Below are 13,937 nucleotides of genomic sequence, written 5' to 3' on the forward strand. Positions count from 1 at the left end.
AAACGACATCGAATTCTGGACTGACTATGACAATGCCTTTGACATCATGCTGCTGCATTTAAGCAATGATGAATTTACTATAAAGAGTGAAGAGAGTGATGGTGCTGAGCGGAAGCATTAAATCATTAGTCCGTGGTTGCCATGGTCGTCGGCAAAAATAAGCGGTCATTATTACATACATAGAATGCATTCATGGGCCGTGCCGATAGATTTGCGATCCACCCGACCGAAACTGTATTGTTTCCCTACGCTGCAGAATCACCAGCGCCCTGTTCAATGCCTGCTCGCTATAGTTTCTCCCATCTACAAACTCCCGCCGTAACGTAGCGAGACTCGTACTCCAGCCAATAGGCAATCTCCGCTTCAACTCATCTTCGACCTTGCCCACCATGGCCATGAGCTCTTTACTCGCGTGGCCCTCGCCGTGGACAGCAGCATCCATGGTTGATGCAAGGAACAGCCGCACCGCCTCGTCGACGTGGGCTTCTGTCGCGACCGCGGACAGGCTAAGCTTCGCGAGAGATTCTGTGATACGTATAATAGCTTCCAGCTGACGAACTGTGATGGGAATTGATGATCGTGCATTGGCGTCCAGTTCAGCTTTATGTACCTGTTTACGGATCGAGACAAAATGTGAAGACAGCTTTTCAGCGGCTTCAGGTGAGAGTCGAGGGGCACATCGACTGAAAAATTTTTGCAGTATCGTTAGCATGTGCATCAAGCTGAAATCAAGGGATCTTGGTGCTAGGCAAGACGACTTACGATCTACAATAACTGATATACCGTTTCATTTTTTCCACTGGAATCTCAGCTTCAATTTGCTCCTCAATCCCTCTGCCACCCATGTGAATGCCCATGACATGCTTTGCCATCTTTTTGTCACGTCCCCTTTCGTGTTCATCTCGTACGATGAATATCATATCGAATCTGGACAAGATTGTGGTTTGAAAGTCGATATTTTCTCCAGGAGTTTTCATATCATCGTATCGTCCAAATACAGGGTTTGCGGCGGCCAGCACAGAAGTTCGTGCATTCAAGATTGTGGTGATCCCAGCTTTAGCAATGGAGATAGTTTGCTGTTCCATGGCTTCATGGATTGCGACACGATCTTCATCTCGCATTTTATCGAATTCATCGATACATACGACCCCTCCATCCGCAAGAACCATGGCTCCTCCTTCGAGATAGAATTCTCGCGTAGTCGCATCGCGCTGGACGGAAGCCGTCAGACCTGCGGCGGAGGAACCTTTACCAGATGTATATATAGCAATTGGCGCCACTCTTTCCACAAATTTGAGCAGCTGCGATTTGGCAGTTCCTGGATCACCAAGGAGGAGAACGTTGATGTCTCCTCGAAGCTTCATGCCGTCAGGCAAAATTTTCTTCGATCCACCCATAAGAAGACATGCTATGGCCTTTTTGATGTCTCGATTTCCGTAAATCGATGGAGCTATGCAGTCCGCAAATACTTCATAGAGATCTGGCCGTCTACTCATTTCCAGGAATTCTTGCTCTTCTTCTTCGGAAAAGATTGCACTACCCTTTGCGGTATGGTCAATGTCAGTCGTGATCCCCACGGCCCGAACATATGGGTTTCGAATGGCAGGCGCTCCGTTGGTTGCATTTTTCTTCCCCTTGGCTTGATAGATAGAGAATACGCCCATTATCGTACACCGAGAACCAGGTACCACACGATTCGCAAGATATCGATCGGCAGATATCAATATATGGCGAGGAAGTTCTCCAACGGGAACCTGATCTGGAGCCTCTTGGAGTTTAAGCACTTGTTGGTCGATAAATTGGCATTTCTCATGCACAACCACGTATGGGTCCAATGGACACTTATCCTCATTTTGATTTCTTTCCTTTTTGCATGTCCGGGGTAACGACAATCCCGAAAATCCGCCCTCTACAACAATATTTTCCGACGTCTCACAGTTGCGGCATTTGATATGGATAACAGTCGCTTTCGACGATATTGTTGATGCACCAATAACAATCCCGGGTATTCGGACCAGATGGGAGACATTGGTTGCATGAAGGTCTCTGATTGTGATATGGGATGCAGTGGAATGGAGGAGAAGCTGGTGTTCTGGTAGCTCTACGTCTCTCTGGGATGGGTATACTATTCGCTGGGAGCACTGTTTTAGGGCGGCTTCGAACTGGAGTCGTGCAACAAGATTAGGACGAAAACCGAACCACTTTGAAAAGCAACTGTGGCTTACCAATGGAATTGTGTCTAAAGGATTTGTGGTGAGCCTATGCGCCAATTCTTCGTTGTATGCAATCAGATGGGCGATATCGACGGAGCAGTAATATTTATTGGCAAGGATATTTTGTCGAATCTGGTCTCTACAGCACCAAAATTAGTCAATGGCCGACTTTACATCATAGCTCACGAACTGCTCACCTGTATATGAAGGCATTGTCAAGCTGGAAGGCAAGGATAAATTCTCGGAGCTGGGCTTGAATGGCTGTGCGTGCTTCATCGGGCCCGTCAACTGTCGGTTGGAGGACACTGAGGGAGTAAGCGCTTCTTCTATCCATGATGGGTCATAAAACAACGGGATCACGGCGTCATTCACTGCACTTTGTTAAGCCAAATGAAAAGAATTTCGGTGTCGACTCTAGGAGGATTGACGGGAAACGCCTAACAGCAATCCGAACTTCTCAAGCTTGCAGAAATCCATAGCGACTCGTTGAGCGGCGGACGCGTCGCGTCGCACCCCGAAGCGCGTAAAGTGGTTTCTTGGCGTGGCTCCGGATAAACTATTTCTACGAGATGAGGCGGTGCCCCAGTGTGGCTGCCAGGGCCACCGGGTGCTGATTGGCTGTTGGGGTTGCCCGTCCTGGTCAGTTCGCCGTTGAGGTCGGGTGTTCGTATGTTTATGGAGTTCCAGGCACTGCACCAGAGAACGGTCACAGCGGCAAATTCATATCCACTTGGAGTTTGATTTTCTAGACCGACAGCTGTCCCGGTAGAACCCCGCGTTCAGCCTGTCCCTCTGTTTGGTGAAGTGAGCTTGATGCGCATCATGCCGCTCCATGCTCGAGCAGTGACCACCTAACAAATCGACCGTCTTTGATCGTCGATTTTGGTTGCGAAATGACCTCTCCGAATTCCCGAAAGTCGGTGGAAAACATAACTTCCCCGTCCTCGACCTCCTCGCTACCCCAGCTACCTTTTCTTCAATCCGATCCCGGTCGTTCTTTTTACCGGCCGAGACATGAATCCCGCCGCGGCTCGACGGCGAGTTCGATTGCGAGCTCAGGAGCCGCTTCCATTCTTACACTGCACAATGGCTCGATAGCAGAATCCGGCCAGAATGGTAAGCATGTGCGCTTTGTATGTCTCTGGCAGAACTGACTCCTTCCGCCTCTAGCTATATCGACTCTTCTCCAGCCGCCAATCGTCAGGACTGGCTTGCTTCCTCATACCTCTGCCCCGTCTAGCGGGTACAAACCACCGTCGACCAGAGATATCCCCCCCGTTACTTTGACAAATATCCCACATGTGGAATCAACATCCTTTGAGGCCTATATTTCACAGATCGGTTCTTTGTATGACTCGCTACGCCGCGCCAAGGAAGCTGTGAATAAGGGCGAGGGTCAATTGTTCGGAAAGCATGCGGAAACGTCGAAAGTGTCTGAGCTAGATACCATATTATCTCAGCAGTTGGATAGGCGGCAGTCAGTCTCCAGTTCGCTGCTCAGCGCATCAGGGGATGTACCTGGAAGGAGGGGCTCGTCACTGAATTACCGAAGTCGTGGGCCATCCGCTACCCCTTTATCGACTATCCCAAGGGTATACTTTGACGAAAATTTTCAGCTCGAAAATCCGCGGACGTTTGACATTGTCTCCGAACGGTCCGAAGTCATCAGCTCTCGCAAACCGTCAGAGTCGATCGATAATCCAGTAGAAATCCAGCCGACCAAGAGAAAAGCGCTAGCGACCAATGCCATACTACAGGAAAAATTATCGTGGTACCTAGATACTGTCGAGATTCATCTCATTTCTTCTATATCTACCGCTTCTACCTCGTTTTTCTCCGCCCTTGGCTCGCTGCGGGAGTTGCATGCAGAAGCCGAAGCATCTGTTAAGAAAATTCAAATCTTACGCAGCGATTTGGCTAGATTGGATAAGGATATAGCATTGGGAGGGCTTAAAGTCGTTAAACTACGTCGACGCCGAGAAAATGTTTCCAAACTTGCCAATGCAATGATTCAACTAAAAGAGGTAATCGATTCCGTTTCCCAATGCGAGCAAATGGTTGAGAAGGGCGACATCGAGGACGCCATTGATGAACTTGACGACGTTGAGCGATTGATTGCAGGCGAAAAGACTATAAAACCACGGGCAGATGCGCTCAGCGACTCATTTATTGATCTGCGAGGCATTAAGGCTCTGCAAGGTGCATCAGATGATCTAATGCAACTCCGGTACCGGATTGGAATGGGCTATGAGAGCCGCTTCTTGGAAGCCCTGCTGCAAGACCTTAGAGTACATGTTGAGGCTGTAGCACCTGAGATTACATTGCTGCGCTTAGGCGACACATTCCAGAGGTCTCGTAGGGCGCATCGCCAGATCCCCTCGACTCCAAAGTATATGCATGTGGACCATGAGTTGCGAGCGAGGCTACGTAGAGATTTGGCTGGCCTGGGCCGTTCTCACCATACCATGCCTGCTGCAACCTCCTTTAAAAATGCCATTTTACGAGAAATGAAAAGTATAATTCGACACCAGCTTCCGAGTTCGAGTGACGATGACACGGAGTCGATAATGTCTGCATCGACCCGCGGTGGGAGACAGCTCACCCAACAGGAAAAGTCATCAATACTCGCTCGTAATTTACGAGCATTAGATCCAGAAGATGCCCACTCCATGCTCACAAAAATTTATACCGGCATCAGCGAGTCATTGAGACGTCTCAGCGTTCAAGTCAAAGTTCTTCTTGACATCACGAGTGGACTTGAACATTCTCCCAACCCAAATGCAATCCGATCCCCGTCTAGAAGCCCTTCCGTACCCAATTTTAACGACCCCGCTAGCCCTGGCGAATTTGCCACAATCGCAAAGGATGAGATCTTGCAAGTGTTGGACATGTCTAGCCTCCTTGGACAGGCCGTCGACATCGTTCAATCGCAAATGGTAAAGGTGCTCAAGGTGCGGCTTGAGCAGATTGAAAACCTGACTTTGCCGCAATTTTTAAGGTACTTTAGCCTTAACAGACTCTTCGCTGATGAATGTGAGGCGATTTCAGGAAGAAGTGGTGCAGCCTTGAAGACAGTGGTGGACAACCAAATCAAAGCCTACATTGGCAGCTTTTCAGAGCGCCATAAACATCGGATTGTCCAGGTTATGGATTCTGACAAGTGGGATGCAAAAGATTTTGGTGATTCTGAAACAGTTTTGCTTAACAGAATCCTCCAGGCAAGCACTGGAGAGGTGGATGTATGGCTTGCGACATCAAGAATATGGGAAGATGAAGCAAACGGCACAGAAACAGCGACGAATGGATCCCCGATCAATGGCAATGACGTATCCGTCACCAGCAAGGATCGGCTCCGGAGCGCCATTATCGATGAGCAAAAATACATTCTACCAGAGTCTGCAATCTTAATGGTAAAAATAATCGAAGATTTCCAGCATTTAATGACAGGAATACCGAGCATAATTCCAGATATCGCTTCACATTTCTTGGAATGCCTCAAACTATTTAATTCCCGCCTATCGCAGCTAATCCTTGGCGCTGGCGCCACGAAGAGTGCTGGCTTGAAGAATATTACAACAAAACATCTTGCACTTGCGTCCCAAGCCTTGAGCCTTATTATGGCGCTCATCCCGTATGTCAGAGAATTTATCCGCAGGCATTGCACATCTCCTCCTCTTATGGCTGAGTTCGACAAAGTCAGAAGACTCTACCAAGAGCACCAGTCAGGTATTCATGAGAAGCTAGTCGACATCATGAGCTCTCGTGCAGCTGTACATGCCAATTCCATGAAGAAGATAGATTGGGAATCGCAGAGGGATGTCAATGCTATCAGCCCATATATGGAGACCCTTGCCAAGGAAACTGGGACGCTACATCGAGTTCTAACCAAACATCTACCGGACACGACTGTCATGATGATCATGGTTCCTGTTTTCGCGAACTATCGAGATCAATGGACCAGAGCGTTTCAATCAGTTACTTTGAATTCTGAAACGGCTCGTCAAAGGTAAGCCTGCCCGTACCCTAACTCTCGGTACGTATTATTTGCTAACTTTTAACGTTTCTAAGGATGTTATCCGATGTCCAATTCTTCAAATCCAAAATAGACAAGTTAGATGGATCCGCTGATCTAGGAGAACATCTTATTGGAATTGTCAAGTCCAAAACAATTGTCAGCCCACCGGCAAGCAGTGCTTCTCCTCAGCCTGTGAAAGGCCCTTCTTCCCAGCCCCAAGAACTAGAAACAGGTGACCCAGAGGCCGGCAAAGATCATACCTAAGTTAATTATCAGCCTCATATGACTATGGATCCATTGATAGTCTTTGTGTTTTGAAGATGCCTACCTGCAGTGCCGATCCTGCTAGGATGTTCCACAATAAGCTATGATTTTTCTCATAGCATATACCTATCTGCTGATATGTCAACCCTTTGTTTAAGCGGGATCGGAGTTTTGGTCATTGTACTTCCGGGCTCTTCTTGCACAATCTTTCTTAGAGCTATGTATGATTTAAAATGAACCTATTTCCCCGTTCATCCAGTCAACTGTTCTGGGATTAAACATTTGTACATTAATGGGTTTCGATTTCCTCCCTGTGGCACTATACAGATGGCTTCTGTTTTTATATACTTGATATCCATACCCCTGGTCGGTAAAATGTTTCTCCTGAGATACTCTGGTCTTGATGCTCTCAGAAAGCACACCAAGCAGCACGAGGGCTATTCTCCCTAGCAGGAAGCACCGGAGGAAGCCGTCAATCACAGTGATTCCTTGACTAGGTCCTGCACACATCTCGCTTAATTTATGTGAAGAGGTTTGCCTGACAGGAACTGTTATATTTACACTCTCTGCTGTATCCTTCTTACTTCCTCTTATCGTGCACACACCGCCTACCTCTTGATATCAATAGCTTCCTCAAGAGTGTACAGCTGAACGAAGAAGAACAGCCTATCTTTTTAAATTGTTTATATCCAGTATGTTATTGGAGCTCCCCCTTTAACTACTTACCTAGTCGACTTGTATTGGGTGGGATATGCATATATGGTGATCTAACTGAATATTTTGGAATAGAATATTGGTTTGCAAAATGCCGATTCCTCTGTGGGAGCAGAGATCTCTGCCAGGAGACCATGATATCAAGCATGAGGATATAGCCTTTGCGATTGAAGAATTCGAACGCATGCAAATCCATGAAGGCCTTCAGAGCGCACAAAAAGGATACCTTTCTCAGGGGCTTGAATGCTTCAACCTTTGGATAGCTAAGGCCGGCCAGTTACCTACAGTTGCTCTGACACATATATCCGGGCTTTTAAAAAAAATGGCTTACTTGCCCAGGCTGTGTCACCTTGACCATCAAGCTCTGAGATCCGTTTGCCTTGGCATGAGAGGCCTAGCAGATCATTATACTGCACTGAAGCAAGACTTTCCACATGAAATCACTCAGTATGAAGAGTTTGGCGATGTGTTTGAGCCCTTGACGAGCGTTCTGCGCTGTGATATATGCTTCGGTGGCGAGAAGTTCAACGAAATTGATCCGGCAACAGGAAGACAATATGACTGGAGTTATATTGCCTCAGTCCTCAAAAGATACCCTTATATGGCCCTTCCTTCCTGGTATCAGCAATCTCAAGCCCTGTCCGCACCTCCTCCGATAGCGGAAACTCAAACAGCTCTTATTGCCAGCCTCAGGTTGGCCAGCACCACTCTTAGCATTGACTTCGACGCCGTTGCATGGCAAATTATCAGGTACAACGTGTATTTAGAGGTTCCTCGAGGGCCAAAATTATCACTGCGAACTGGAAACTGGCGCCAACTTGCAACAAGCATTGACGGCGCGCTCGTAACCCTTAGAGTGGTCTCCCAGTTGATGGCGGAGAAATATAGGGACAACTCAAATTCAGGACACACTCTTCTTCGAGCTGTGCAGTGTACACAGTCCAAGTGGTTCGAGAATTTCACTTCGCTGGACGAATTCACATTGACAAACGAAGCCATTGAGCTCAGTCGTCGGCTGGCTGAGACAGGCGATCCTCGAAGCGACCGAGACTTGCGCTGCGAGGCGCTTTACCACATCATGTCATACAAAAAGGTGAAAGCGTCCACCATTTTAAATCAAATGCAGCGTGCGGGCGAAAATCGTTCATTCCAGCCATCAATGGCAGCCCAAGTTCCCGCCTTGGGAGGCCAGCCTCAGTTAGGTACGCGAGCTCCCGGCCACATCGAGCCTTTCCCCGGCTACGTCTTAGAAGGAGATCGTAGGATTGACCAAAGCAGGGCCGCCATGATTCTCAACGCGTTGCACCGCATGGTAGATATTTATGGCTATCTGCCTGACCACATTGCTGTCTCTGATCTAAATCTCACCCTGTTGATGGCAATCCTTCACCCTTCGTTTTACCGAGCTTCCTTCATCGAATTGCTTCCCACATACGCGGGCCACAGTGAGAGGGAACTGGAGGAAGTTAACCTCGTCCGTATTCCCCATAGGGGTCTCGCATCAAAAGCCTCCTTTGAGGGGTTCTTTCACGTGAGCATGGGTCGCAATACCGTTCCCCCGAATGCAGAAGAGGTTGTTGGGCAAATCTTAAGGGCAGTTGAGGAGGGTGGTCAAGGGACTTTAGACCTTCACGACTTCGACATCAATGCACGAAATTACGAGCCTTTGTACAGTGACGACCGCGCCCTGCATCTTGTCTCGTTGCTGCGTGGGATTGCCAACTCCCGACGGCCGTATCCTAATATCAGTCCCGGAGAGAGATCAAGGATAGATCTGCGACTGGTAGACCTGACCTTAACCTTGTACACTTTAGTCAAGGAAAGCGACCTGGAGCATATGCTTGGATCAGCGGCAAATGATTATGGGATTCTTACCCGCTGTGCAGGGGATAATGAAGAGAGTTTGTATCGGGCTGGGCTCACCCGCCGTCAAGGCTGGGGGTTAATCAGTGTTGACGGAGGTTTGAACAGGTCATTAGAATGGACTTCAACCAATCAAAGTGAGGAATGTTTCGTGCTGCTACGTGCTGTTTCTAATCATAAACAATCGGGGGAATGTGCTCCTTGCTGAGCCATAATGTTCACCCATAAAGACTTTGACACTTATCCTACTAGCATTTACTCTCTCCCTAAGTTGGGTCACTACCCTTAAGCTCCCTTACATATAAGTTCCTGTCTGTATCCTTTTTTTTTCCTATTAACTTTTCCTCATCTCCCATAATTGACATAAACATCATGCATAACGTACATTCCCCTCATTAATAAGCCCTGAGCCTCATGGACAGATCCCAGTTTTATTAGTTTCATATATTCGCTTAGCTCCCCTGACGGCATAAATCTGACATTTTCCTCTTCCGCCGCAGCGGTCGGTGCAGTATTGAGGGATCCGTTATTCCTGGAATGGGACAATCTGGAAGGTCATTGATCCATGCGGCAACGCTTTCCGCAGGCCTGTGATGCCATTGGTCTGTAAAACAGTTACTGCATTCGGAGAGATTGCGGCCCTGACACTCGCCCTGCCCAGATGCCGTTCTATGGCATACTGCCCGGCCACGAGGTAGCCTTACAACTAAGACCCTGTCATTCAATGGCTCAGATAAAGCTCTGGGTGGTGGATAGCTGGATGAGGAACTGCTTCCCCATTCACAACAGGACAGAGATTCGTTCTGACATGCGGCCAGGGATGCTTCGAACATTCCGTTACGTAGTTCAATCCGAATACCACCTTGACGCTCCAAAGAGAGTGTTCGTGTTGATATCGTGTCATACCCGCTTGACAATGAGCGATCGGTGGGAGCGCCACCAAACCGACCTTGTCCACAGCAACACGAACTAAACTCCTCAAGGACAGGTATTAGACTATTTGCCATGACTAGTCTGAGTCTCTCAAGGAGAAGTGACCGGCATTCGCATGTGTAGGTGGGGTCTAGTCTTCGAAAAGTCTCGACAGAACGATCCGTAGCTGAAGGGAAACCTGATGGCGGCTCTATAACCGGGAGGGCATTGTTTTCCCCGAAAGGGAGCGCTTCATAGGGCTCTGTCTGGGCGGCTTCGCCTGCTTGATACCTGTCCTCGAGCGACGAAGAATTGGTTCTCCTCGGGCAATAAATAAAGCACCTCTTGACATTGCGACCAGTGCGCCAGAGCCTTCCTTTTAGACGGGAGAACTTCGTACGCAGTTTCATCGCTTTCCGAGCAGGGAAGTTGGCTCGGCTCTCAGCTAAATACCGAATGAGAGCTGACCTGTTAGAGAAGGATGAAATACATACGAATTAGCAAAGGTGTGAATCATATAGGACGGAAGGAAGAGCGAGAAAACATAATTCGATAGCGAAACTCGAGTGCTTAAAAGGTCAAAAGGAGTCGATAAAAGAGGGGCGTGGACAATGCCTCTGTGGTCTCTGCGCTTTACAGCGCAGAACTGCAAAACAAGCCTCAAATAAAGGAGGGACAGGCAAACCCGACGGCAGTTCCCTGATTCTTGTATAACTGAAAACCAATAGTTCAAGAAAAATATAGATGATGTATATCCATGCACTGGGGCTGGGAAGTTGGAACGCAGGAATAGTACAACCCAAGGCTCTCACTCCGCCTCCAACCCATGGTTTAGGCCTTGTACCAGCTAGACGTGTTCGACATACGCAGGGTTTGGTCCTAAAAGGATCAAATTCATGTGTTAGCGAAAGCTCTTGAAATGCGATGCGAGGCTCAGACCAAGCATGAACTCCGTAGGCGGGACGGTCGGCAAGGAAATGTAGGATTCGCACGACTAATCGCATCCCCTTAAATCCTGAGTGAAGAGGAGCATTTCTCGGGGAATGAGGAGATAATAGAGATTATTGTTGATGGTTATATCGTTGAAATCGAAAGCAGATGGTATCTGGAGTGGGATAAAACGCCGTGGGAAGTTGGCAGTCAACTTCCTGCAGAAAGGAATCTATGGCTCCTGCACTGCACCCGCCAACGCACTAGCATCAGTTGAAATCGCTTATTTTATGAAGGGATGAGTTGCTATGTCTCCAGGACAATATTAAACAGATGGAAAAAGGAGGAAATTATTCCAGGAAAAAGTAGACTCGAATTATAGGGGGAGCATTACCAGCATCAACGCAAACGGCTGATTCTGAATGCAACACTATAGTTCAAAGGATACTAAGATTAGAATCATTTTTTTCTGGTCGTAAAGATCAGGATGATGCCGAAATTCGGTATCTATCAGTGTTGCAGGAAAATGCCTACTTTCAGCAGAGCTGGGATTCGTACCGGCGACGTCCAAAATTGAGGTACATGGCGAGGTACTTCGCGGCGAAGTACACTATATCGCATTCTGTTTTCGAGTCTTCCAGCAATCCTAATGCATCCCATGCCACAAAGAATACAAAAACAAGAGATAAAGCTAATATTAACCAGAATGACAAAAAGTTCATGACGAGCTGGGCTCAAGTCATTATGAAACTCAGCACCAGAAGCGGTCGGTTTCTACACTGCAACCCTTTCTGTGACACCTAGAGGCACATACTGCCATTGGGGCGTTACAACATACCGCGGTACCTCGGTACTGTAAGCTGGATCTCACGCGTTATCCAACTAGGCCAGGCCGGGGAGTGACACTAGGACTCGAAGGAACTTAACATATGGCGGACCGCCTACAAGCTATTCACCCCCCTTACTCACGTAACGAGCCCCAGAATACCCCGAAAATTATCGTCAGTTGCTGTACAGGCCTCGTAGAACCCGTTTCTCAACTTGATTCTCCTATCAAGGCGACGTAGGCGCTGTTGTCGACGTCTTTGGATCGCAGGGCGAGGGTTCGTCTCCATCGACTGGGTAGCCCACGTGAGGTATCGGGCTGAAAGTCAGGCGCGTCAACTTCCTAAATTGGCCTGGTGGCGCAACGGCATAACCCCCGTCGTTCCCAGTTTCGATCTTTTGCGAGGTTTGCGTTCGAATCACGGCGACGGCAGACCCTTTTTCTTGTTTCAACTAAACGGGCGTTCTTGCCGTTTCAAGTTCTTATATACCTGGCATCAAGAACACTCGGTCAACAAATCAAATTTGCTGTGCAGCCGGAACCGAATCTCGATTTTCGCACAAGAACAGTCTCGTGTTTTCTTTTTCCTCAAGGCAACGAGGTGGTTGTGAGAAAACACTAAAAGGGGATTCCTTGTCACAACATGGTTCTATTTAACCATTTGTTGTTATAGAGGGCAAAGACATATGAAAACAAAGACACTTTGCCAGGCCATACTCCTTTTCAGCAAGGCCATGAATATTTTATAAGAAACTCATAGCCGAGTCTGCCCTTTCAGGCTTTGATCAGCAACAACAGTGCAAGAAATATCAACACAACAGAATAAATCCTTAATCCCTGGTATGCATATGCACGATCGGAGGTATCAGAGACGGGGTCAAACTTGTCGAAGGCGAAGGAAAACTCCCGGCCACGAACGACGCTTTAGGGAAAATATTGACGGTGGTTTGCAGACGGCAGTACACGCTCCCGCCTGGTGCTACGGGAAAGACTCCCTCGTTCATACCGCAGGAACGGCCACTGCCGGCTTCTTTGGTGAGGTCTTGCAGATCAGGGATTGGACGAAAAAGGGTTGATTCCGGCGACGAACGACGATATATTTCCGCAGACGGCACATAGAGCAAGTGAAGGTCTTGAACGGAACCCAGACATCGCTCCCAGGCCCCTCCTGGACAAAGAGATGGCGACGAAGAGAATGAAGATGTGGAAGTGGGAGGTTTGAAAGGGACGATGATGATGGACTGACGTTGAAAGAAAGTCCCTGAGCCCGGGTGGGGCCGCCCCTTGGCTCGTCTGCGGGAATCGTCCAATTACGGCGGCGATGCGCTGGGCGGGCGGTCGGTGGGTGGCGGGTCACGGGGCTACGCGGCCGGAAGCACAACCAGGGCTTTGGCAGCAGACCACAGGAAGAACGGAACATCGTGCACGGGTGGGGGTATTTCGAGAAGCCGACAGGCTGCTTTTGAACGCGACCATAAAATACTTAATAACTTAATACCCATCTTGTCGAAGTCAACCCAGTACCTGACATCTTCCGCATGCGCTCTCTTGACTAACAGCATGAACCCTGCCGGAAGCTATGGATCCCGGCTGATCCATACGGTTGGTCTCGATGATTTTCTGGGCTAACTATCGGAAACATTGGCTTGGGCTGACTGGGGCTCGACGAGACACGGGTCAGCTCCATTCCTTGGCGGGCAGGGTACGGAGTAGTGTCACTGTTTGGTGAGTTGAGGTGTGGAGAATTGACCCTCAAGCCGAGCTCAACTCAAGGTCTGCGTTTTTCAAAATCTCTGAAGGTTACGCTTTCGCCGATTTCTGGGTTCCTCTCCATGCGAAAGACTTCAGGGTGCTTGTGACTCGATGACCTCGTCACATTGAGAGCTATAAAGTGTAAAGGCTGGGATAACCACGGTTCCAGAAAGTATCGTAGGAATCCCACTGAAGCAGTTAAATATATTCACCGAGGTTCAGTCGGATATTTGTGAATGCCTGTTCAGGCACTCTGTACTTCGTGCATACGGAGCAACTGACTACGCCAACAACCTTCACTATCCTCATACTCAGTGACGGATGTGCTGGATAGATGAGGTAGGGTATACTGATTTGTACTGAAAACTTTTTAAAATTTGCCTCTGTAATCAATCTGAAAAAGAAAATTTTACTCTGTATAAGTTTCAATCCTCCGCAAACACAGGAT

General features: G+C 48.3%; 4 protein-coding genes across 4 annotated transcripts; 2 read left to right on the plus strand and 2 right to left on the minus strand.

Annotated features, from left to right (window-relative positions):
- Positions 1–104: 104 nt before the first annotated feature.
- MCM5 (minichromosome maintenance protein 5) lies at positions 105–2,660 on the minus strand. Its single transcript, XM_003069713.2, has 4 exons — positions 2,411–2,660; positions 2,226–2,352; positions 763–2,162; positions 105–683 (listed from the first exon to the last, which is right to left on the minus strand). Exons 1-4 carry the CDS (start codon positions 2,545–2,547, stop codon positions 191–193), a joined length of 2,157 nt encoding a protein of 718 aa, XP_003069759.2. The 5' UTR covers positions 2,548–2,660; the 3' UTR covers positions 105–190.
- Positions 2,661–3,106: 446 nt separating this feature from the next.
- D8B26_006297 (uncharacterized protein) lies at positions 3,107–6,828 on the plus strand (the record flags this gene model as incomplete). The annotated part of the gene is made up of 3 exons (XM_003069712.2): positions 3,107–3,329; positions 3,384–6,219; positions 6,282–6,828. The coding sequence occupies 3 exons, from the start codon at positions 3,107–3,109 to the stop codon at positions 6,490–6,492; spliced, it is 3,270 nt and encodes a 1,089-aa protein (XP_003069758.2). The 3' UTR covers positions 6,493–6,828.
- Positions 6,829–7,297: 469 nt separating this feature from the next.
- Positions 7,298–9,486, plus strand: D8B26_006298 (uncharacterized protein; the record flags this gene model as incomplete). The annotated part of the gene is made up of 1 exon (XM_003069711.2): positions 7,298–9,486. The coding sequence occupies one exon, from the start codon at positions 7,298–7,300 to the stop codon at positions 9,275–9,277; it is 1,980 nt and encodes a 659-aa protein (XP_003069757.2). The 3' UTR covers positions 9,278–9,486.
- On the minus strand, positions 9,081–10,861 carry D8B26_006299 (uncharacterized protein). Its single transcript, XM_066125140.1, has 2 exons — positions 10,781–10,861; positions 9,081–10,449 (listed from the first exon to the last, which is right to left on the minus strand). The coding sequence occupies exons 1-2, from the start codon at positions 10,807–10,809 to the stop codon at positions 9,522–9,524; spliced, it is 957 nt and encodes a 318-aa protein (XP_065981221.1). The 5' UTR covers positions 10,810–10,861; the 3' UTR covers positions 9,081–9,521.
- Between the last annotated feature and the right edge of the window lie 3,076 nt (positions 10,862–13,937).

The sequence above is a fragment of the Coccidioides posadasii genome, chromosome 3 (genome assembly GCF_018416015.2).
Source record: "Coccidioides posadasii str. Silveira chromosome 3, complete sequence".
Lineage (NCBI taxonomy): Eukaryota > Fungi > Ascomycota > Eurotiomycetes > Onygenales > Onygenaceae > Coccidioides > Coccidioides posadasii.